This window comes from Tympanuchus pallidicinctus, unplaced genomic scaffold (assembly GCF_026119805.1).
Source record: "Tympanuchus pallidicinctus isolate F22 unplaced genomic scaffold, pur_lepc_1.0 scaffold53, whole genome shotgun sequence".
Taxonomy (NCBI): Eukaryota; Metazoa; Chordata; class Aves; order Galliformes; family Phasianidae; genus Tympanuchus; species Tympanuchus pallidicinctus.
The window spans coordinates 74,942-98,954 of record NW_026294773.1 but is presented as its reverse complement, the minus strand read 5'-3'; the positions used below and the strand labels follow the sequence as shown (position 1 = coordinate 98,954).

At 57.9% G+C, this 24,013-nt stretch overlaps 2 protein-coding genes across 3 annotated transcripts in view; one reads left to right on the top strand and one right to left on the bottom strand.

The window, feature by feature from the left end:
• The window catches only part of LOC128091854 (cytochrome c oxidase assembly protein COX14), a 161,638-nt gene extending 161,634 nt beyond the window's left edge, over positions 1–4 (bottom strand). The window contains exon 1 of the mRNA XM_052705244.1: positions 1–4. The gene's annotated coding sequence lies outside the window, so the exon portion shown is untranslated.
• A 10,853-nt stretch (positions 5–10,857) lies between these two features.
• Positions 10,858–24,013, top strand: RAPGEF3 (Rap guanine nucleotide exchange factor 3). Of its 2 annotated transcripts, XM_052705227.1 has the most exons (28): positions 13,753–14,340; positions 14,448–15,118; positions 15,910–15,963; positions 16,230–16,336; positions 16,450–16,571; positions 16,649–16,823; positions 17,053–17,137; positions 17,314–17,374; positions 17,621–17,697; positions 17,818–17,964; positions 18,239–18,348; positions 18,484–18,572; positions 18,980–19,058; positions 19,274–19,424; positions 19,506–19,582; positions 19,775–19,814; positions 19,917–19,998; positions 20,077–20,223; positions 20,301–20,398; positions 20,945–21,070; positions 21,171–21,352; positions 21,430–21,520; positions 22,053–22,103; positions 22,370–22,457; positions 22,563–22,627; positions 22,830–22,884; positions 22,988–23,059; positions 23,693–24,013. In XM_052705227.1, exons 2-28 carry the CDS (start codon positions 15,059–15,061, stop codon positions 23,809–23,811), a joined length of 2,610 nt encoding a protein of 869 aa, XP_052561187.1. In that variant the 5' UTR covers positions 13,753–14,340; positions 14,448–15,058; the 3' UTR covers positions 23,812–24,013. The 2 variants fall into 2 exon arrangements, with proteins under 2 accessions (XP_052561186.1, XP_052561187.1); XM_052705226.1 differs by lacking the exons at positions 13,753–14,340; positions 14,448–15,118 and adding an exon at positions 10,858–11,236.

The window sequence follows — 24,013 nt, the reverse complement described above, 5'->3', positions numbered from 1 at the left end:
CACCGCCCGAAGCCCCGCCCACCATCCACCGCTGGGCCACGCCCACGGACACGCCTTCTGACCACGCCCACTTTGTGCCGCCCCTCTGCTGAGCGCCCCCTCGCGGCCCGGAGGACTGAAGGGGTGGATCGGGACTCGTGGGGAGGGGGCGTGAAGGGAGTGGGGTCATCGAGGGTGTAGAGGACGTGGAGGATGGAGGGAGATGAGGGGGACGTGGGGGTCGTTGGACACGAGAGGGTATAGGGGGGGTGGTAGAGGGCATGAAGGCAGCGGGAGGGTGTAGGGACATGAGGGATGTGGGGATCTGAGGGGCATATAGAGGCCACAAGGGGTGATGGGGAGATGTAGGAGCCCAAGGGGACGTGGGGCCACAGGGACATGAAGGAAATGCGAGGTGGCACAGTGGGGGTTGTGGAGATGCGGAGGGCAAAGGGGACAATGGTGGGTATGGGGATGTGAGGGAGGTATGGGAACAGGGGATGTGCAGGGTTTTGGGGACATGGAAGCGTGTAGGGGACAAGTAGGGGTCGGGGATACTGAGACACTGGGACAGGAGAGGGTCATGGGGGCTGTGAGGGTGTAGTGACAAAGGGAATACGGCAGCTGTGGGGATATGGGGTCATGGGGGGACCCGGGACAAAGGGGGATGTAGGGACGCGGGAAGAAACGGGAGGCAAAGGGATGCAGGGAGATGTCCCTATGGGGCCACTTGTGGTTGAGGGACAGGATGACAGCAGGGGGTTGGGGACAGAGGGGAGGTGACAACGGGAGGGGACTGAGCTGTTCAATCCTATCCCCGAGCTGCGTGCAGGCTGCAGGCAGGGCAGTCCCTGCTCTAGGTGGCAGCAGCCCCTTTCCCTTCTGTGCTGAGACACCCAAACTTCATCTCCCCTTCCCTGCGTCCCTCCGAGGAGCCACAGTGGGGTTTCTCCTTAAATGCAATGGGAATTCCTCCAAACCCTTTCATTCCCCTGCCTTTCTCCTCTCCCTATGGCTGTCGCCTCCAAAGTGTCCCCAGAAGCGTCCCCAGAGGTGTCTGCAAAGCTGTTCTCCTCTTGGAGCTGCACAAATCCCATTCCCCCAGCTTCTCCTCATCCCGGCCCTTCTCTTCTCACCCAAAGCATCTTCTGCTGCCGTTGCTCACAATGAGAGGTCCTCTCTGGATGGCATCCCATCCCCACACGTCACCACACCACACAGCTTGGTGTCACCCACAAACAGCTGAAGGTGCACCGATCCCACTATCAGGGTCAATGATAAAGATATTAAAGGTGGGTGGTCCCACTACCCACCCTGAGGGGCACCACTGTCACCAACCTCCATCCGTTGGCCCATCGGTCACCACGCTCTGGGTATGACTTTGCAACCATCAAACCTTTCCTGTTTAGAGCTGTGGGGGTCTGACCCGCTTCCCATGTCATTGATGAACATATTAATTAGCGTCGGTCCCAGCACTGATCCCTGAGGGGCTCCACTGTCTCTTATCTCCATCCGGACTTCCATGAGCTCCCTATAGATTTTCATTGATGGATGTGGTTGAGGTTTTGGCTGCATCGGGGCAGCAGAAAGCACAGAAGACACCGACAAAGCGTGAGCAACACGTGAAACCTTAACGAATTCTTGGCCGAAGAGCTGGAAAATGAGAACTCTGAGAAATGAGACCTCTGGTGTGAGACGATCCCACACCTCGCTTGGGTTCAGCAGCACTGAGCTCCAGCCCAATGCCCAGGGATGGGCGCAGGCCTCAGTGGGGGGCATTAATAAAACCCTTGGGAATAAGCAGCAGAGATCAGCCTGATGTTCTGTGGGTGTGTGGACGTGCTGTGAGGGCCTTTGGGTTTTGTTCTTACTGGGAAAGACCTGAAAGCTGCAAAAAAAAGCCACCTTTTCTGGCACCTTCTCCAGCAGTCGCAGGAATTCAGGTGCTTCATGCATACACCTGGAAGAGCAATAAGCGGCGTCAGCAAATGCCAGGCAGCTCTCCTGTGTCAAAGCAGATAAAATCAGCTCCACCGCTGTTCTTTCTGGCTGTTCACACCTGTGTGGTGTGCGAATGATCCAGCAGAAATTCCGAGACGATTTCCACATCCTCGGCCCAACGGCGCTGAAAGGGGGGAGAAACCAAAGAGATTTTGCAGAACCATCTTTTTTTTTTTCCGTGCAGAAAAAACCTCCATCAGAAATGGGGAAAATTTGCTGTCTGTGAGCGAGAGAGGTTGAACCGGGTCATCGCGGCAATGGGTTTGGGAGGCCTTGGGTCGTTTCCATAGAAAACAGTGGGACTCATGTAAATACTGAGCTGCCTTGGAGGGGGACACGTGGATGACGTGGCCTTGAGGACGCAGCGCGCATTGGCTTCTGCAGAAATCCATTGCCACGTGTTAACCAGCCATCAGAATGGCATCAGGAGGCAGAATTCCACACGCAGGGTCTCTCCCTATACCTAGAAGTGATGAAAAGCCCAAAGGGAGAAGGTTGGATTCTGGGCGGTGGGATTTCTTGGGGCTCCTGAGAAGGGAAAGCAGACGGCGCTCAGCAGCAGGGCAGGAAAATGTGGTTTCATGCCTGAGACAGCAGCAGATCCATAACAAAGATAAGGAAGCTTTGCATGATGACGGGAGTGGGGCCGGGTATTCATCCAGCTGCCTCCAGCACGAGCTGGGGAAAGCATGGAGCTCACTGCCAAAGCTGAGGGCTTCAAAGGGATCCAACCAGGATGGGTGCATGGCTCGAAGGCGTGGGTCCAGGATCTGATGCACGGGAGGACTCAGGAGCAGAACCACTGCACGGAAATAGCTTTATACCCAGGGAAGGAGGGAATAACGTGTGTCCCTTTGATGGGGATGAGACGATGCTGTCTGTGATCCGCATCCCATAGGGGCTGACATCATTGCTGCGTGCAGCCGTGCGTGTCGGGGCAGCAGCGGGAGGCACTGGGCACCGCAGGCTGTGAGTCACCTCATCCCCAGGCAAAGATCTCCGCCAGCTCAGGGGAACTGAGCCCAAGGAGAGATCTCACCCTCATCCCCTGCCAGAACCAAACGAAGGCTGGGCTGGGTGCTGGCAGGAGCTGCACCCCGATGCTGGAGGAGTCCGCTTTGGGTCAGTGCTTTTTGAGCGTCTGGCAGTCGGAGCGCAAAAAAATGCGCTGATCCTCGTGGAAAAGCAGCGCCGCTGCAAGCAGCACCCCTAAGCAAGTGGGGTCTGAGAACCACCCCCGAAGAAAACAGGATCCAAGCACAATCCACGGAGCAACAAGCCCCCAGTCTCCTGTTAATGGCAGCTGAGCGTGCGCCCCGCGATCCTCCTTCCTTGCCCAGATGTATCAAGAGTGATGCAACCACTGCGCAAGTGCTGCATCCCTTAGGATGCTCAGTGAGAGATGTGTCTCCTGCTGTTCCCATTTGGCATCGCCTTGGTCCACAGCTCTGTCCTTCCTCAGACAAGGGGGGCCATGTGGCTTGCAGGTGGGCTTGGGTTTCTGGGGCCTTTTTGGGTGCCTTTTTGGGTTAGAACGCATAAAATGGAGGAGAGAGAAGTGGGGAGGAATGACCTTTTCCACCTCAGGATGTGAGATGAGTTTGAAGCATCTTCAGCCCAGCAGAAGAGAAAGCAACCGCCAAAACATTGGAAGAAAGAACAACCTTGGGATTAGGACAATTAGAAGCTGCTGGGATTTGCATAGCCTAATTAAAGATTCACTGAGCAGACACAACGAGACACAGCCTGAGCAGCCGCCCCGTGCTCAGCATTTCCCTGTGGCTGCCCTGGGTCACGTTTCAGGGCATGATTCACATCCCACACGTAGGAGATCTCTGCTCTCACGGGCTGCGATAGGAGCTGAGTGCTGTGGGACCATCCCACAGAAAACAGATGGGAGCAGCTGGGGGTTTAGGACCCAATTTAGGGCAGCATTTTTCATTTTGAGCAAGGAGAGAAAGCTGAGAAGCTGACACAGATCCTCCTCACTTTTGGCACTGGCTGTGCTTCTCAATCCAATGACCTCAACTCATCAACCCAACAAACCCAACTCCTCAACCCAACAAACCCAACTTCTCAGCTCAGTGAACCCAAATTCTGAACCCCAAACCCCCATCTTCTCAACCCAGCAAACCCAGCTCCTCAACCCAACAAACCCAATTCCTCAACCCAATGAACTCAGTTCCTCAACCCAACAAACCCAACTTCTCAACCCAACGAACCCAATTCCTCAACCCAACGAACCCAATTTCTCAGCCCAGTGAACCCAACTTCTGAACCCCAAACCCCCATCTTCTCAACCCAACAAACCCAATTCCTCAACCCAATGAACTCAGTTCCTCAACCCAACAAACCCAACTTCTCAACCCAACGAACCCAATTCCTCAACCCAATGAACCCAATTTCTCAGCCCAGTGAACCCAACTTCTGAACCCCAAACCCCCATCTTCTCAACCCAACGAACCCAATTCCTCAACCCAACAAACCCAACTTCTCAACCCAACGAACCCAATTCCTCAACCCAATGAACCAATTTCTCAACCCTAAATCCCCACCTTTCCAACCCAACAAACCCAGCTCCTAAACCCAAGAAACCCAACTTCTCAACCCAACAAACCCAACTCCTCAACCCTATGATCCCAACTTCTCAACCCAACGAACCCAACTTCTCAACCCCCAAACCCCAACTTATCAACCCCAAAAACTCCAACGTCTCAGCTCAGCGATCCTAATTTCTCAACACAACTCAACCCAACGGTGTTTTTCCATCTGTTGTCACAAAATGGGTTTCCCCACTCATTGGCAATATCCGTAACAACAATTAGCCCTTGAACAGCCCCGGATAGGATTTTTGTTCCACCCCTATGAACACCGCTTCTTTTTGAGCTTTGGACCTTGGACCTTTTCCCTGCCACCAGGTTGCAGGGAGCAAAGCTGAAGTCACTGCAACAGCTGGAGTTTGGCAGCGTCGCCTTCCTCCTCCTCCCCATATGCCACATGCAGGGAAAGCTGCATTGGGGCCGAATCCAGGAGCAAAAGGAGGAAAATCCATCAGGATGCGGGCAACCCTGCTAGTCAGTTAGAGAGCTGGATGCCATCCCACTTCGCTGCTTGAGAAGTCGTCCTTGAGGGTTTGTTTTTATTTTTAACCTTTGCAGAGGAATGTAAAAAGTTTCAGCTGCGTGAACAACCAGGAAAAAAATGATTTCAACCCCATGAATATTGAAGCGCAAACACGGAAGGAGGAAAAGTGAAGGGAATGAGGAGGTCCCGACCCTTCCTGGTAAAGGGAGGAGTTCCTGAGGCTTCCTTAAAGCAACCCGTTGGGAAAACCATTGTTTTCCCTTCTCCTCCCACAGAGCTCGTGGCACAGCCTGACTCTGCGGGCTCAGTTTGTCCCAAATCTGCCCCAACGCCTGCACAATTTGGGGTCTGTGACTCAGCATCGCCATGCTGTGGTGCTAAGGATGCTGCACGTCCATCCACCCCCGTGGCTGCAGCCCTGGTGTGAGCTGTGTTCTTATAATTTCCTCTTAATTTGCTTTTTCAGAGCGAAATCTCTCCGTTCTCGTCCATCCATAGCGGTGCTCATTGGGGACTCGGGGGTGTTTGGGCTGGGAAGGAAAGCAAGAGCAGTTGTTTCCTGGTGGGTGATAAGAAGCCCTCGCTGGTTCAGATCCATCTTTGCACGTCTATGGAGATGCAAATCTGGGCATCGCCTTACAGGAAGAATCAGGAGAAACAAACTGGATATGGAAATGCTGAGCAAGACCCGTCACGCTCGCCAGGCATTAATTAAGGAGCGCTGATTGCCTTTGGGATCCTTCCCCAAGTAGCAGCATCCCTCCAGTGATCCCAAACCATCACAGAATCACAGAATTGTAGGGGTTGGAAGGGACCTCCAGAGATCATCATGTCCAACCCCCCTGCCAAAGCAGGTTCCCTACAGCAGGGCGCACAGGGAGGCATCCAGGCAGGTCTTGAACATCTCCAGAGCAGGAGACTCCACCACCTCCCTGGGCAGCCTGTTCCAATGAACAGTGGGACCCATAGAGACACATTGGGACCCATAGAGACACACTGAGACCCATTGGGACCCATAGACTCCCCCACCGCCCTGGGCAGCCTGTTCCAGCGCTCCGTCACCTCACTGTACAGAAGTTCCTTTGCACATTGGTGCAGAACTTCCTATGCTGCAGTTTCCCCTTGTCCTGTCTCCACTCCCCACTGAAAAGAGTCCATCCTCGCCATTCTGCCCCCCACACCTCAGATATTTACAGACCTGGATCAGGTCCCCTCTCAGCCTTCTTTTCTCCATGCTGAACAGCCCCAGCTCACTCAGCCTTTCCCCATAGCACAGATGCTCCAGGCCCCTCCCCATCTTGGTGCCCCTCTGCTGGACTCTTCCCAAGAGCTCCCTGTCTGTTTTGTGCTGGGGAGCCCAGAACTGGACGCCGTGCTGCAGGTGAGGCCTCAGCAGGGCAGAGCAGAGGGGGAGGATCGCCTCCCTCCACCTGCTGGCCACGCTCTGTGCAATGCAGCCCAGGATGCCATTGGCCTTTTGGCCACAAGGGCACTGCTGGCTCATGGCCGACCTGTCGTCCACCAGGACACCCAGCTCCCTCTCCGCAGGGCTCCCCTCCAGCAGGTCATCCCCCAAACTGTACCGCTGCATGCAATTCTTCCTCCCCAGATGCAAGACTCCACACTTGCTTTTGTTAAACCTCATCCGTTTTTTCTTTGCCCAGCTCTCCAGCTTGTCCAGGTCTCACTGAATGGCAGCACAGCCTTCAGCCAATCCTCCCAAGTTCGTATCATCATCAAACTTGCTGAGGGTGGCCACCATCCCCTCATCAAGGTCATTGATGAAGATGTTGAACAAGACCGGACTCAGCACCGACCCCTGAGTTACAGGCCTCCAACTGGACTCTGCATCACCAACAACGACCATCAGGAAGGCTCCATCACCGCAAGCAAAGGCTGTGAGGAAGGGATACCAAGAGATGGTTTCCTCCCAGCAAAAAGGCATAGCTCGTGTTAATTCATGGGGAGCGCTTCGTTCTGCACCAATTAGGAAGCAAAATGCTGATTAAATTACAAATCATGCGGGCTAAACCCGAAGGGTTATTTAATGCTGGGTGTCGCAATGAGGCACTCACAAAAACTGCGCTGGGATAATAATGGTAATCATAATGGAAGCCATATCCCTCAAAGTAACGATGGTGTAAATTAGGAAAGGCCGCGCTGGTTAAAAAGGAGCAAAATATGGTTTGAGGACAAGAGATACATAAAGCACCAATGCTGGGGGATGAGGCAGTGTGCTCAGAGAGCTGTAATTTAGAGCCGTTTTCCTCACAATTGTATTCTCAACACCGATTTATTATCCTGTTAAGCCCAAGAGGTGATAAATACTAAAATCTCTTTGACAGCCACATGCCGGCAGGCATTCCCATCCCTGATACAAAGAGCTGAGCTGCTTCTCGTTCAGAATCTCCCATGCAAACACACCAGAAGACCCCGAAATGATCCCTAAATGGAGGAGGCAGTGAGGAATGGTTGTAGATTTGGATAAGAGAGCTGGAATTGCTGCCCTGTGCATCACCCTCAGCGCTGTGCCATCTCTGGGGCTGAGATTTGGTATCTCCACACTCTGGAAATCTGTGCTTGTAGGGTGAGCAAGAGCTGGGACGAATCTGGAGCATGCATGTGAGTGGAGCAGGGCAGAGGTTTGCACCCTGCAAGCAGCAGCAGTCGGTCTTTCATCCAAGGGAAATAAAAGTTGCCAAGCACAGCCTTTGGGACACGATCGTCACCACGTCTCTGCTCTGCGTGCTCAGCCTGGAGGATGATGCAGAGGGATGCAGGATGCAGAGGAGTGGAGGATGCAGAGGGATTCAGGATGCAGAGGTGTGGAGGATGCAGAGGTGTGGAGGATGCAGAGGAGTGGAGGATGCAGAAGGATGCAGGATGCAGAGGGATGCAGGATGCAGAGGTGTGGAGGATGCATGGGGTGCAGTTGGGCTCTGCAAGTCAAACCTAGAGATGAAGGGATGCAAGATGCATTCAGTGCAGTTGGGTTTTGCAAATGAACCCAAGGGATGCAGGATGCACGTGGTGCAAAGGATGCAGGATGCAGAGGGATGCAGGATGCACGCAATACGGTCAGGCTTTGCAAATCAAACCCAAATCTGTTTGGATTGGTTCTTTTTCCATTCAGGGGACACCTGAGCCAATGATCCAGCTTTGCTGCAGCCAGGATGCAACCCTTAGGACCCACAGCCTGGTGCTCTGTGGGAAAGGGCAGCCCTGGAGCTATAAGGAGCAGCAGCCTGATGTGCCACCAGCACTGCTTTTCCCACAGAGCACCAAGTCCAGCTCACTGCATTCCTCGAATGCTATTTTATCCCCAGCATGATTTATGAAAGAGCCTGTGGACGGAGGGGCTCAGTGGTGGCCTTGTTTATATGGCAAGAGCGAGATGTTTGTGCCCTGAGCTGCCCATAGAAACAGGTTTTGTCGTTGGTTTTGTTGCACGCGTGCTTTGCTCTCTTTTGCCACTAAACCATCCATGAAACACAGGGCAAAAAAAAACAACCAACCAAACAAAAAAAGACCCTTTGGGAGTCTGGTTGCCCCCATTCCACGCCGCTGCTGTGCTGAGATCCAAGCGGGACCCAACCCATGGGCACCTCTCTGCAAACCACCCCGCTCCCAGCAAAGGCACATTGCCAGGGGGCCAGGCCTGCCTGCTGCAGGAGATTAATTATTATTCAAGCGCTGATAAAGCGAGCAAGTTAAAATGCAGTGATAAAGGCTCAGATAAAGCAGAGCTGCTCTGTTTGCATTTTATGGCAGGCAGGAGCTGCTCTGGTGGCTGCTGCAGCCTTTGGGGATGTGTGACCCTATGCTGGCAGCAGCGGGGTTGCAAGGTTCTGGCATTCCTGTGCTTGGTTTGCAGCTGGATAAGCAAATGCTGGATGCAAGCAGGGCTGCTGGGTGCACAGTGCTGGGGTTCTGTGCTCTGTAAAGGCCATCAGATTGGTGACACCCTCAGAGCCCTGCTGGTTCTGTGTCATCTTGTCCTGCAAGGACGCAGCAGGGGCAGCATTGCTGCAGGATGCTCTCATTCCCCTGCCTGGAGCATCTCTTAGTGGTCCAGCGATGGTGGGACAACGGGGTGCAGAGTGTTGGGAGCCACCCTGCCCACGGTTTGTCCTCCTTCCTGCAGGTGCTGCGTCCACAAGGGAGCAAACAGTGCCACCAACCAGCACAGCTGGGACAGCCACAGCCTTCAAGAGGTTCCCAGGAATGAGGGATGGGAGGAAGGGAGGAGAGCAGCAGGGAATGCTCCTTGGTGCTGCTGGTGGGGCTGTGGGGAGGTGGGATGAGCTGCAGGAAGAGGGAGAGGTTATTGGAGGGGTGAGGCTTCTCCCAAAGGCTCCAGGCCTTCCTCACACCTCTTCCTCCTTCCCCACCCAGACTTAATTCTCTCTAATCTGCACGGGGACGTGACTGCACAGCACAGGGACCTCTGGTGCACGTCAGCAGGGACCCAGGGGCCGGTCAGAGGTGAGCAGATCCTCCTTGTGCAGAGCATAAAGCAGTTCAGAGGCTTCCATCGGCCTGGGGAACTTTCCAAAGGTTCCTCCCTGCAGCAACCGAGCCAGCATCCTCCCTGCATGCAGCACTGGGGCCGATTCCTGGCTGTGAGCAGCAGCATTTCCACTCCAGCATCAGCTCCTTGAGAGCAGGAGCAGCTCCGAATTGCTCCCAGCTGCCAGTGGTCAAAAAGCAACAGAGCAAAAGGGAGGTTTGTGGCCAGAGAGTGCAATGTGCGGACGGGGGGGATGCACACGTGGATGGGGGATGGGAAAATGCACACGTGGATGGGGAGATGCATACGTGGAGGCAGGGATGCACACAAGGAGATGCACACATGGATGGCGAGGTGCCCGCATGGATGGGGAAATGCACACCTGGAGGCAGAGGTGCCCAGATGGATGGGGAGATGCATAGATGTGGATGAGGAGATGCCCACAAAGCACCAGGGCTGCTGCAGTCTGTGCCCACGGTGTGGGGCAGGAAACGTGGCACTGGTGTTTGCTTAGGAAAAGGCATGGTTCCTGCTGCCAGAGGAAGGAAGCACTCGGGGTTGGGAGGCCTGTTTGGGGGCCAGGAGGAGCTGCACCTCCAGGCACAGCCCGAGTTCAGGCCGACATGTGGGGCATGAAGGCAGAGCTTCAGACGATCCAGCACACGGATGAAGAGGATGGTGGGAGGAAGGATTGCCAGTTCCCCATCCTACACGACAGCTCCAGGGTGGTGACAGTGGTGAGGAGCCCAATATTGACCCCAAAGTCCCCGGGGTGCCTGCAGACTGCTCGCCTTTAGCTGATGTTCCTCCCTGCTGGTTGGGCTGGGGGCCGTTTAAATATAGATTTTAATAGAGAAAAATAAAAGGTTAATTTCAAAAGTGACAGCTCACTTTGGCAGCAAACCTTTGCTTTCTGGCCTAAAGCCCCAGTGTCTGCGCTCCCAGGACCCCTGGGCCGTGTTCCAAGTCCCCTCCTCTGCCCTAAACCTTTGGATACCGGGGGGCTTCGAGTGTGTCGAGTGGGAAAAGGGACAGAACGTCCCAGGAAGGACGGGGACACGTGGGGACACCGCGGTGCTGAGGGATGGGGCTGAGCTCGGGGCCGGGGGGGCCCACGGAGATGGGAGCTTTGGGGACGAGCTGTCCATAAAAAGGTCCCCGGGGTGCGCAGCGCTCGGGGTCCGGTTGGGAACGGAGGATCGAGGCATTCGGGGCGGGGCGGGGTGCGAGGACGGCCCCGTTCCCTCCTCCCATCCGTTCTCTCTCCGGGGCGGAGCGCGGCGGCGGCGGCGGCGGCTGCGGCGGTACCGGCACCGACCCCGAGCCCAGCCCGGCCCGGCCCCGCGGAGCCGCCGCATGAAGGTGCGCGGGGCCGGGACCGCCATCGCCACCGGAACCGGGACCGGGATCGGCAGCGGGGGGGAGGCGGAGCGGCGGGGAGCGGCTCCGGTGGGGACCCGTTGCCGACGGACCGGGCTGGAGCGTTGTCTCGGGGCTGTCCCCCCCGCCACGCCGCCGCCGGTGTCACCCGGTGGTTCCGGTGGGGACAATAAGCGGCTGTCGGTGCTGCTGAAGAAGATGCACTTGTTCCGGAGCTCCAGCTACGAGATCAGGCTGGAGGGAGAGGGGGGGAGCCTGCCCCGCATCCAAGGCATCCGCTGGGTGAGTGCGGGGCAGCGGGGGCTGTGGGTTACGGGGACAAGAGGGAGGTGGGATACGGGGATGTGGGACAGTGGGGACAGTGGGTATGGGGACATGGGGAGAGCAGGGGCCGCGGGTACTGACCCCACATGCAGGATCTTGCATGCTGTTTGCCTCCACCTCTGCGCCCTTACCAGAACGAACATCTCCAACCCCCTCCACCCCTCTGCCCCCGTCCCATTTCATGTCCCTTTGCCAAGAGCTGTTGGCACCTGCTGGACAAATGTCCCCAGTGCCAGCCCCACGCTGTCCCCTCTTGCTGGGGGTGGCCCTTTCCCACAGTGGGACAAACCTGAAGGAAAAAGAGGGAAAACACTTTATAGGAGCATCCCACCCCGCACCCAGGGGCTGGGGGAGTTGGAGCCGAGCGGGATCCCCATGCTGAGCTCAACCCTCCGCCCTTCCCCGCCTTCCAGGTGCCCTGAGGTCCGTGCTGTGCTTCCCTGTTCCCATTCCTTGGCCGTGAGCTCAGCTGTGCAGCCTTCAGCCCCAACCCAGGGGCAGATTTGGCAGCAAAGCACAGAACGAACCAGGTGCCACCGTGCTCCAGAGCGCAGCGCCCGGGCAGAGCACCCCAACCCACTGCCAGCAGGAAACACCTTCCCCACACCCAACCCTGGCTTCCATACATTCTCTCCCCAGCAGCTCAGGCCGTTGCTTACAAGAGAAACCGGTCGCTTGGCAGCGGTTTGGTGCACACCGCCACAACCCCAACCTTCTGCTGTTTCCCTATGGGGCAAAACGTCCCTTTGCAGCCCCCCTCAGTGCTGGAGGGGTGGAGGGGCTGCAGCCGTTCACCTTCACACAGCCTGGCTGAGGACAAACCTTAGGGAACAAAAGGAAATCGCTTTATTCCGTCTGTTTGCATTCCTGTACAACCTCCTTCCCGAAGCAAAAAGCTCCCCATGCTGCAATGGAACTTTCTGTTCTCCCCCCCCCCACACTTTTTCTTTTCTTCCCTATCCTTCTGGATGCTTTTCTCCCCAGAACTTTAAGGGTTTGGGGACTCCATGTTGGATGTTTGCTCTCTGTGAAGCACGGGGCAGCAGCGCATTGCAACACTTCTGCTTTAAAGCGCTGGGCTGGCAGAAATTGGGCAAAATAGGGCAAAATGTGAAGCATGGTGGCACTCACAGCGTGGCAGAATTGTGCCCCCCCTCTTCCTCTCTGTGCGGCCTCCCGGTGCTCGGGGACACCCCCTGGGCATTTGTGGGGAAGGGGACAGAAGGGACGTTTTCTCCTGCAGGTAGGAGGGTGGTGGGGCAGGGAGGAGGAATGAGGGTTGGGTTGGCTGTGCCTTGGGGATGCCACATCCCTCCTCTCCATTGCTGCAGCTCCTGGCTCTGTGTCACTCCCCCCCACCTCTCCAGGAGTCTCCCTGGCACCGAATGTCTCCCAGCTCAGTGGGGTGACACCAACCACCGTCCCCAATGGCTGCACTCACCCCACGTGTGCCACGGTCATCCCATGTGTGCCACGATCATCCCACTTGTGCCATGGTCATTGTCACCCCACATGTGCCACAGTCATTATCACCCCATATGTGCCATGGTCATGCCACGTGTGCCACGGTCATCGTCACCCCATGTGTGCCACTGTCACCCCATGTGTGCCATGGTCATTGTCACCCCATGTTTGCCACTGTCACCCCATAAGTGCAACGGTCATTGTCACCCCACGTGTGCCATGGTCATTGTCACCCCATGTGTGCCGTGGTCACCCCACATGTGCCACAGTCATTGTCACCCCATGTTTGCCCCTGTCACCCCATGTGTGCCATGGTCACCCCATATGTGCCATGGTCATTGTCACCCCACGTGTGCCATGGTCACCCCATATGTGCCATGGTCATTGTCACCCCATATTTGCCACTGTCACCCCATAAGTGCAACGGTCATTGTCACCCCACGTGTGCCATGGTCACCCCATATGTGCCATGGTCACTGTCACCCCATGTGTGCCATAGTCACCCCATATGTGCAACGGTCATTGTCACTCCATGTGTGCCACCATCATCCCACGAGAGCCACTGTCGTTGTCACCCTACATTTGCCACTGTCACCCCATAAGTGCCATGGTTATTGCCACCACAAGTGCGCCATGGTCACCCCATGTGTGCCATCATTGCATTGAGGGGATGGACCCCTCCCAGCGGGGGTCGTGGGGACAACTGAGCCCCTGGCGTGGCGCCTCTCCTTCAGAGCCTGCGGATGGGCGAGGACTTTCTCTGGAGCCGTAAAACCCAAAATAGCTCCTTGTTGTTTTTCCCCGGGATCCCAAACAAAGCAGAACGCTCACTGCCGGCCTTGGCCGCTCGCCCACGGCTGCCGGATTTCTGGAGCCCACCAGGATCCCTCCTGTCCCGTAAGCAGGAAGATGGAAACAGGCAACTCCTTCGGAAGCTCTTTGGAGACGGCGGCTGCGGGGCTGCAGCCATCGGGGGGCTGGGAAGGAGGGAGGAGGGGGGGGAACATCCTGAAGGGCCGGACCTGGGAACCATGGGGTGCCGTGGTGCAGGAAGGGGAGCTGGTGGGGAGAAACCTCAGTGAGCAGCTGTCCTTGGGCAGGGAAGCGTTTCTCAGTCTCCTTGGCCGTCCTTGCTTGGAGCAGCACCGTGGCACGGCTTGGCTCTCTGCCCCAAGGACGGAGCGGGGTTACAGGGGTGACTGCGGAGGCGGCTCTGCTTGGGGACGGGCGCAGTGGGTGGCATCGCCCTGCGGGTCCCGCAGCTCCGGCTGCAGCCCGGCTCCGGGTTTGCAAACATTTGCTCGACAACCGTCGGTGCGTTTCCTGCTCGGCGGGGCGTCACGAGGCACGGGGAAAGTTTGCTGAGTGAGTAAGAGGAGGCGTCCCCGCATTGGTGACAGCGGGAGGCTGCGGATGCGGCCGGAGAGCGCTGCGCTCCTGAGCTCCTTTGCTTCTGCCTCTTCCTGAGCCTCTTGCAAAGGGCTGCCGTGAGCCCGGGGAGGAGGAAGAGGAGGAGGAGGAGGAGAAAGAGGAAGGCTGTGGGGTGCGGAAAGGGCTGGAGGCGATGGAGCAGCCTGAGCCATGCAGAGCAGCCAGAGGTGGGTGCCCACCTCCAGCACCTGCCTGCACCCGGTGGTGCCGGGAGGTTCGGGGTCCCTTCAGCTCCCTGCAAAGCAGTTTTATTTTGCATTCAATTCATTTGTAGAGGAGGATTCTGCAGCTCCTCCGCCTTGGATTCTTGCATTGAGGCTTTCAGCTGCTCTGTGCCTCTCAATGGAGTTGCTCAAAGCTTCCTTACCCTTTCAATTACACGGAAGATCTGACCCAGAAGACTCTGAATTCCCAAAATCGCATTATGAGCGCTGCCCAAAATGGCCTTTTGAGCACCTCCACCAGCCCTGAGTGCTGCAGGATCTTCCCAGGGAGGTTTTCAAATCCTCCACAAACAGCCTGAGGGCACAAAGCCTTGCTCTGGAGCTGCTCCCAGAAGGATGCTCCATGCCGTGCCATAGGGCTCGAGCTCCAGATGCCTTCAGTGCGCGATGAAGGGCTGTTGGGAGCTGGTGGCACAGCCAGAAAGGGGGGAAAACAGCAGAAAAAAAGCAGAATCAGGAGGAAAAAAAAGCACTGCTGATGGCAGTGGTCTAAAGGAAGGGCAGTGGTGAAGGATGCAGATGGAGAGGGCTGAGCATCACAACCATTTGGGTGGAATATCCCTTGTGGTTGAACGCGAGCTGCTCCAGTTTGCAGTGTGCAGAGCAGCATCCCTGGGCCCTTCTGCTGGAATCCGACGTCTTTTCCATCCTCCTCTCCTGGATGAGGCTTCAAAGCTGGAGGAGAAGCTCGGGGCTTTCCCTCGCCCTTCCCTTCCTGCAGGTCGCTCTGATGTCCTCCGCCAGCAGCGAGCGCTCGCTCTGTGTCTCACATCGGTGCCTTTGATCCCTTCGCGCAAAGGCTTTGCTTTTAACTTCCTCCTTTCATCCTTTCATCTCCCAGCTCTTTCCCTTCGGTGCGTTCCCCATCCCGGAGTGAAACGTGGCTGCAGGGCAGGTTGCAGGGTTTGGGTCCCCTGCTGTGCACGTGGGGGGGTTGCTGCAGCGCAGAGATGTGGGGTGCGTTGAGCCGCGTCCGTTCGTGGCCCCATTCAGGCATCCCAGCTCCTCCTTGCTGGTTTCCAGCAGTGCCTGAATTGTTCTCCCTGATGGATGCAGGGCATTCCGTGTTGGTGTGGCTGAAATGGGCCAAAATAAAGCTGGAAGTGGGTGGTTGGTGGATGCAGGTGTTGCAGGGGGGACCGTTCAGGAGGACGGTGCTGGTGGGGGCTCAGGGATGTGTGTGCACCCCCTCCTGGTGCAGAGCAGATGGGGCTGAGTGATGCACGGTGTGTGCAGGAAGGGAGTTAGGGTTAGGGTTCCACTGGACTGCACTGCTTTCATTGCATTCCACGGCATTGCATTTGGGTTAGGGTGAAATTTAGGACTAGGGGTTGCATTGCATTGCTCTGCATTGGGTTAGGGTTGGTGGTTAGGGTTAGCAGCTAGGGTTAGGGCTAAGGTCAGGGTTAGGATTACATTGCATTCCATTGCTTTGCATTGTGGATTTCATTGCATTTCATTGCGTTTGCCCTTCTTTTTGGGGCCACCAACACTTTCTATTTGCTTTTCCAGACCCCGCTTTTGGATGCTGAATCCTCCTTGGATTATGGACACAGCCTTACCCAGGTGAGGATGCTGCAGAGACACGAGTGTGGCATTCAGAGAAGGGCTGATGGGGGGAGTAATAAAAGGAAGGCTGCGGTGGGGGGGTGGGAGGCCATGATGGCACAGTGGATCCTTTGGGATCAGCCATTCCTGGGGCTGGGGATGGAGATCCTGAGGTGCTGGGATGGGCTACAGCTGGGCACTGAGCAGGTTCAGCACAAAGAGGTGCGAGGAGCTCTCACTGCCCAACACCCTCCAGGCACCATAGAACCTCATTTCCCCTCCAGGCATCCTCGGAGAAGATCTGGAGAGCTGGAAAGCTCCTCTTCACCTACCTCACCAGCACCAGCCCCAGCCTCATCCGGGACCATAAGCATCACCTGCGGCACCACAGGTGGGACCTCCAGCACCCCTTGGAGACCCTCGGAGGGTGGGGGTCCCTCGGAGGGGTCCCAGATGCTGCAGCCTCATTGTGGGTGTTTTCCTCACTCTTCCCTCTCTTTGCAGGAGGTGCTGCTCTGGAAAGGAGCTGGTGGACTGGATGCTGAATGCAGAGCTGGGCATCCAGACAAGGAGCCAAGCCATCGGCGTGGGGCAGGTGCTGGTGGACGGCGGGGTCCTGACGCACGGTGAGGGGGTCCCTGAGGGCATCCCGGGTCACCCATGGATCCACACCCCCAGCTCATGTGCTCTTCCCTCCCCGCAGTGAAACAGGAGTGGCATTTCCAGGACAAGGACACCCAGTTCTATCGCTTTGCTGAGTTGGAGCTGAGCCCCGAAGCCCGCATGGGGCTGCGGGATGCGGAGGAGCTGCTGGAGGCGGTGACCTTCCTGGCACAGTTGGGGCCTGATGCACTGCTCACCATGGCCCTGCGCAAACCGTGAGTGCTGGGGGGCTCCTGGGGGGCTTCTAGGTGCTCCTGGGGGCTCCTGGTTACTCCTGGGGGTCCCGGTGGCTCGATTCCGTCCTGCTCCAATCACAGCTGGAGGTGCTGCAGATAGGGAATCCCAAGCATCCTTTCCCCCTCTGGAACTGGAGAGGATGCAGGAGGGAATCCAGAACTTTGAGATGCTCTCAGTGGCCACTTACCACCCCTGTCCCCCTCCCAGGCCTGCCCAGCGCACAGAGGATGAGCTGGAACTCATTTTTGAGGAGCTGCTCCACATTAAAGCCGTGGCTCACCTCTCCAACTCGGTGAGTGCGGGCTGCACCCTGCTGCCTCCATGCCTGCATCCATCCCCTCCAAACCCGCCTGCATCCCACTGCCTCCCCTCCACGCATCCTCCTGCTCTCCTGGCCCTTTGCAGCCACCCCTGGGTTGTCACCCTGCGTGTCCCCTCCATGCTGAGGGTGGCTGCTCCTTGCTGCAGGTGAAGCGAGAGCTGGCGTCTGTGCTGATGTTCGAGTCACACCAGCGAGCCGGCACCGTGTGTGAGTGTCCCCACTGAATTCCGTGTGCTGGGGGATGGGATGGCCCCTAGGACAGCATCCCCAGGTTGGGTGGGCATTGCTGTCCGTGTGGATGCTCCTGCTGGCTCTGTGGAGCAGGGGTGGCTGGGTGGGATGGGGCGGATGAAGGTACTTTGGGGTCTCACCCATCTGGCTGCAGGTTGTTGTTGGGATGGGGGCTGACGAGGGATGCTCTGGCTCTCACTCACACCACCGTTTCCCCCGCAGTGTTCAGCCAAGGGGATAAAGGCACCTCGTGGTACATCGTCTGGAAGGGTTCGGTGAACGTGGTCACCCATGGCAAGGTAGGTGCGTCCCCAAGCCTCCACCCCATCCCTGCTGTCACCTTGGTGCCAAGGTGCGCCCCGTTTCTCCAACCTGGCCTGGGTCAGGTTCGGGTTTGGGTTAGCCCCGTCCCCTTGCAGGGCTTGGTGGCCACGTTGCATGAAGGGGACGATTTTGGGCAGCTGGCACTTGTGAATGATGCACCCCGAGCGGCCAGCATCATCCTGAGGGAGGACAACTGCCACTTCCTGAGGGTGGACAAACAGGATTTCAACCGCATCCTCAAGGTGGGCAGCTGGGATCTCCTGTGCTGGGCACCATCCCAGGACCTTCCTGTGGCTGTGGGATGTGGGGTTTGCTCTGGGATGTGCAAAGTGTGGTTGTTGCAGGGGGATGGGATGCAGTGAACCACCGTGCAGTGCCAACAGAGTGCTGGGGTGGAAGAAGCAATGCACTCTGCAGCCCGTGCTGCTTGCTGGCAGCTGGCTTTGCCCAGGGATCAGCCTGGGGAGGACAGGCTGTGGTCACCAAGCCAGGCTGAAGGCTGCTTTCCCCATTTAGGATGTGGAAGCCAACACCATGCGCCTGAAGGAGCACGGGAAGGTGGTGCTGGTGCTGCAAAAGAACCTGCAGGGAGGCAGCAGCCAGCCGACCACGACGCGGAGCAGCAGGTGACAGCAACAGCTGCCCGTCCCCGTCCCTCCTGCTGCAAGCACACTGCTGGCCTTTCCCTGAGCCTTCTCTTGGGGGAATTTGGGGAGAATCGTGGCAATGGGGATGCCAAAGCCGTCCTTGATGCGCTTCAGGTACCTGGTGATGGCTGGGACACCAGAGAAGATCCTGGAGCACCTGCTGGAGTTCATGAGGCTCGACGCCACGCTTTACGACCCCGTGGGTAGGTGGGGGCTGCCCTTTTCTCTCCATCAAATCCCTGCTTTGGGCTGGGAGAACTGCAGAGCGTCTCCTCCCTCCTCTCCCACGTCCCCACACCCCCCACGCAGAGCTGCAGAACAGGGAGAGCCGGGAGCCAGGAGGTGCCCCCAGCGGGTAAAAAATCCCAACTGCAGAACCGGCATCCAACCTCCTCCCCGCGCCCAACTTTTTATGATTTCCATTCCAAAAAGCCTTTCCCTTCATTCCAAAAAATAATACATCCGCATTCTTCTCAGCCCTTTCCTCGGCCTTTAGAAGCTAAACGTGACCCAATGGGAGCTGTGAGGTGGAAGAGCCCATGGCAACCCCACAGGGTTGTCCCCAGCCCGGTGCGGGCGCAGCACAGCGGGGCTGTCTGCTCTCTTCCAGACACACTCCTGGGGGATTTCCTGCTGACCTACACTGTGTTCATGCCGACCTCACAGCTCTGCAGGGCTCTGCTGCATCAATATCCTTCTGCTGCTGATGGGGGGCCCGTGGCATGCAGCCCCTCCTGCAGGGACCACCTTGGTCCCCGTCCCCTTAATGGCGCATTGGGATGGCGGTGGGGACCCCAAATCTCCAAGCGAAGGGCACGTCCCCATTCCCTGTGCTCGTGGTGCGAGGGGTCCTCTGGCTGCCTTTGCCCACATCCTCCATACTGGTGCCCTTAACTGGTCCCAGTTTCCGCGCAGAGCCGCTGGATGGCTCAGAGCAGGAGAAAGCCACCTACTGCCTGCACAAGCGCCGCAAGATCCTGCGCCTGGTGAGCCAGTGGGTGCTGCTCTACGGGCGGCTGCTGCAGGGCGACCGCAGCACCACGGCTCTGCTGCAGGTACTGGGAGCACAGGGCAGCCCCTTGGGGTCCCCACGTCACCGCTGGGTCACACTGAGTGCCCCCCCTGTCCTCCCATAGAACCTCGCTGACCTGGTGAGCCAGGACCCTCGGCTGGGGGCCATGGTGCAGGAGCAGGAGCGGCGGCGGCCCCGAGCGTGAGTGCCACGGGTGTCTCCATCCCATAATGACCCTGTGCCACCTCCGTCCGTTGCGCCCTTGTGCCCTCGGGGTGACTTCAGACATCTCCATCCCATAATGACCTGGTGCCACCTCCACCCTTGTGGCCCTGAGGGCGGCATCCTAAGCCTGCTGCCCTCTTAACGACTCCTTTCCTCCTCTTGGTGCAGGATGGAGAATGGGGACAGCAGCATTTCTCCCCAGCCCAAGGTAGGGGCAGCCCTGGGGGTGTCAGGAACAGGGAGATGGGATCCCCAGAAGCGGGGTATCATGGGGGTGCCACGCTTCCCACTCTCCCCCCTCTCGCTGCAGTCTCGGAGCTCCATGAGCTGGCTCTCCAGCCAAGACGAGGCGGCTTTGAGCAGCAGCTGTGCCTTAAGAGCCCAGGATAAAGGTACAGGGAGTGCGGGCACAGCCATGGCGCCTGATCCCTCCGGATGTGGTCGCAGTGCTGACGCCTCCACCCTGACAGTGCCCTACGAGATCTACAGAGCTGACCATTCGTGCCTGGTGATGGTGCTGCCCGTCAACGCATCGGTGCGGGATGTGCTGCAGTCCCTCGCTCCACAGCTCGGCTGGGATGAAGAGCACCTCCTGGTGAAGGTGAATTCATCCGGAGGTGAGCGGTGGTCCCGGGTCACTCCAGGGTCCCTGAGCTCTGCAGCAGCTCAGCACCCATCCTCCCGTCTCCTGCAGAGAAAGTGGGGCTGCAGCTGGACGCCGTGGGGGTGTTCACCTCGCTGGGGCTCAACGAGAGGCTCTTTGCTGTCAGCGTGGAGGAGCTGAGCAGTTTGGTGAGCTGGGGGGGGGGGGGGGGGGTTGGCATGGGATGGGAGGTGCTGGGGGGGAATCCTCGTGTTGTGGTTCTGGAACTGGGTTGGGCGTCGCTTTGGTCCGTGGAGCTGCTGGCATTGCTTCTGGTCCTTCAGCTCCAGGGGGGTCTGTGAGGTGATTTGGGGGGGCATCTGTGAGTTGAGATAGAGGCGAAGGGTGGGAGTTCAATGAGCTGAGCAGGAGGGAATAGAGGGAGACCCGTGAGCCAGAATGGAGAGGGTTTGATGAGTGAGAGAAAGGAATCAGGGAGCCACGATGGAGAGGATGAAGGGGATTTCAGTGAGCCGGGCGGTAGGGGGGGCATGAATCCCGCTGGAGGAGGTGATTTCAGTGAGCTGAGCAATAGGGGGAGCCATGAAACACAAGGGAAAGGATGGAGGGGATTTCAATAACTGGGCGGTAGGGGGGGACCCATGAACCAAGTGGAGGTAATGGAGGGCCTTGGTGAGCCCAGCTCTGATCCTGGCTCTGGACTGGGGTGTCCCTCACCCCCATTCTGTGTGCAGACCCCCCACCCTGAGCAGTTGGGCCCCCACGTTGGCTCCTCGGACACGTTGGATCTCATCAGCTCCAAAGACCTGGCCAGCCACCTCACAGACCATGACTGGAACCTCTTCAAGAGCATCCACCAGGTAATGGCAGCACCTGGATGCCGGGGAAGGGGGATTCAATCCTCCAGGGTGATTCTGGGGGTCCCCCTGTCACATCTCCGCCCATCCTCTGCCACGCCAGGTGGAGATGATCCACTACATCGTGGGGCCACAGAAGTTCCACGAGGTGACGACAGCCAACCTGGAGCGAATGATGCGGCGTTTCAACGAGCTACAGTACTGGGTGGCCACCGAGCTGTGCCTCTGCCCTGAGCTGGGCAGGAGAGCCCAACTGCTGCGCAAGTTCATCAAGCTGGCTGCACAGTGAGTGTCCCCAGTGTCCCCTCCACCAACTGGGACAGGTTGGTGTCTTCCCCGCTCACCTCATCCCATGGCCGCAGCCTCAAGGAGCAGAAGAATCTGAATTCCTTCTTCGCGGTGATGTTTGGTGTGAGCAACACAGCCGTGAGCCGCCTTGCCAAGACCTGGGAGGTAACAGCCCGTGGGCTCCTGCCACCTCCCCTGGGCTCTGCAGTGACAGATCCGAGTCTCCATGACAAAGATCAGGGGTGGCCAAGCTCCTGGGTTCCCACATGAGCTGCAATCCAAGGCCTGGGGAGGCAGGGAGCGCATTTCCCATGAAGATAAGGATGCAACTATTGGAAGGGACCTTAAAGATCATGGAACCATGGGATGGTTGGGTTGAAAGGGTCCTTAGGGATCATGGAACCATGGGATGGTTGGGTTGAAAGGGACCTTAAAGATCACAGAACCATGGGATGGTTGGGTTGGAGGGGTCCTTAAAGATCATGGAACCATGGAATGGTTGGGTTGGAAGGGTCCTTAGGGATCATAGAACCTTGGGATGGTTGAGTTGGAAGGACCATTGCTGCCAAGCACCCAGACCAAGCAACATCACAGATCCCAAAGAGGGGAATTGGGATGGAGGTCTTGGAGGTGCATGGAGATTTAGGGGGTTGGGGACAGTGGTTCGTGAGGCCATCCTGACCCCCTCTCTGTGCAGAGGCTGCCCCACAAGATCCGTAAGCTGCACGCGGCGCTGGAGCGGATGCTGGTGAGTGCAGCTGCTTCCCATGGCGCTGGAGGGTCTCGGTGATGGGATGGGGTTGAGGGGTCAGGAAGCAGAGCTGGGGGGTTCTGTGCCTGCCCCATGTCTCTGGGTTTACTGCCACTCCATGCTGCTCCTGCTTCCCTTAATACACAGGGATGGCACGGAGGTGGTGCAACGTGTGCTCCCACGTTTGGGATGCGTTGTTCCAGGGCACCCCCTCCCCACATCTCTGCTGCCCCATCAGCCCCCATCCCTCTGCCTGTCCCCAGGACCCATCATGGAACCACCGGGTCTATCGTCTGGCCGTCGCCAAGCTGAGCCCCCCCATCATCCCCTTCGTCCCCCTCCTCCTTAAAGGTGCGTACCACAGCTTTGCGCACCCAGGGGACTGAGAAACCAAACCCAGGGCTCACCCCGACGCCCCCCCCCCCCTCCCTCCACCCTCATCCCCTCCTGTTGCAGACTTGACCTTCATCCACGAGGGCAACCGCACGCTGGCCGAGAACCTCATCAACTTTGAGAAGATGGTGAGTGGCGGTGGGGGGCTGCTCCCCTTGGACCCCCCCTTTGTGGGCGCTGCTTGGCCCAGAGCATCCACGCAGCATCAGCCGTGCCCCACGGTGGGGGTGAGGAGGGCAGTTTCTGCTGAAGCTGCCAGGGTGTTTTCCCAGCTGGGAGCAAAATGGTGCTGGGTGGCAACGAGTCGACCTCTGTGTGCATTGCCCACAGCACATGATGGCGAAGACGGTGCGCGTCCTGCAGCGCTGCCGGGGCCAGGCACATGGTGAGTGGGGCTGGGGGGTTGTGGGGTTTGGGGTGTCATGGGGTTGGGGGTGTCATGGGGCTGGGGGGCCGTCACTCAGCTCCTGCTTTCTGTATGCACCCAGCTCCGCTGTCCCCACTGCGGAATCGCTCCCCACACCGACCAGAGGATGCCAGGGCCGTCAGGATCAGCACATGTAGGTGTGGGGCTGGGCTTTTAATGAGGTTTACTCGTTAAGTGCATTAATAGGGTCCACTGGTGTGCCTGTTGTTCTTTAAAAGTGGAGGGATGTGAACACTGGGATGGTGTTGTTGGTGCCTCGGCATTTCCAGCTGGGCATCACTTTGCCCCATGGAACGCACCTGGTCCCATTTTCTTCTGCTCCTTTAGTGCCAAGGGGGAGGTGGGAGGGTCCTGGGACTGAAACCTTGGAGGTGTTGGGGGGATTTCGTTGAGATGGGCAGTGGGGAATAGAGGGGATCCGTGAGCCACACAAAGAGGGTTCAGTGGGCTGAGCTAAGGGTGATGGAGGGGGATCAGAAAGCCGCAGTTGAGAAGATGGAGGGGATTTCAGTGAGCTGAGCAAGAGGGGGGGGCCCAAGAACCCAACAGGAGATGATGGAGGGGCTTCAAATGAGCTGAGCGAGAGGGGGAACCCATGAACCAAATTGGGGCGATGAAGGGGATTGCAATGAGGTGGGCAGTTTAGGAGGACCCACAAGCCAAGTTGGGGGGGACAGAGGAGGAGCCGTGGGTCAGGCTGCAGGCAGAGATGGGGACGTGAGCAATGAGGAGGGGGGTCTCACTGAGCCCATCCCTCACCCTGCAGGCTCGGAGCAGTCGCTGAGCGTGCGGAGCCCCGTCTCCACCTGGGCGTATCTGCAGCACCTGAAAGCCATCGACAGCCAGAAGGAGCTGCTGCGGCTCTCCAGAGACCTGGAGTCCTGATGGGCAGGAGGGAAAGGGAGCCAGGACTCAGCAGGGACGTGGCACTGTGTGTGCTGATGGCACAGCAGCCCCGTGCCTCTGCTATGGGAGCCAGACCTGTCCGTGCAGTCGGGAGCTCACGGGGGCTGTGGGCAGGTGAGGCCACGGACAGCAGGGTCTGCAGCCCCCACGCAGTGAGCAATAGAGGTATTTTTGTATGCAA

Coding starts and splice junctions, on each gene's coding strand:
- RAPGEF3 (XM_052705226.1), top strand. CDS start 10,931: ATGAAGGTGCGCGGGGCCGGGACCGCCATCGCCACCGGAACCGGGACC. Junction 16,572..16,648: donor CGGCGGGGTCCTGACGCACG/GTGAGGGGGTCC, acceptor CCCTCCCCGCAG/TGAAACAGGAGTGGCATTTC. Junction 18,349..18,483: donor ACCACGACGCGGAGCAGCAG/GTGACAGCAACA, acceptor GATGCGCTTCAG/GTACCTGGTGATGGCTGGGA.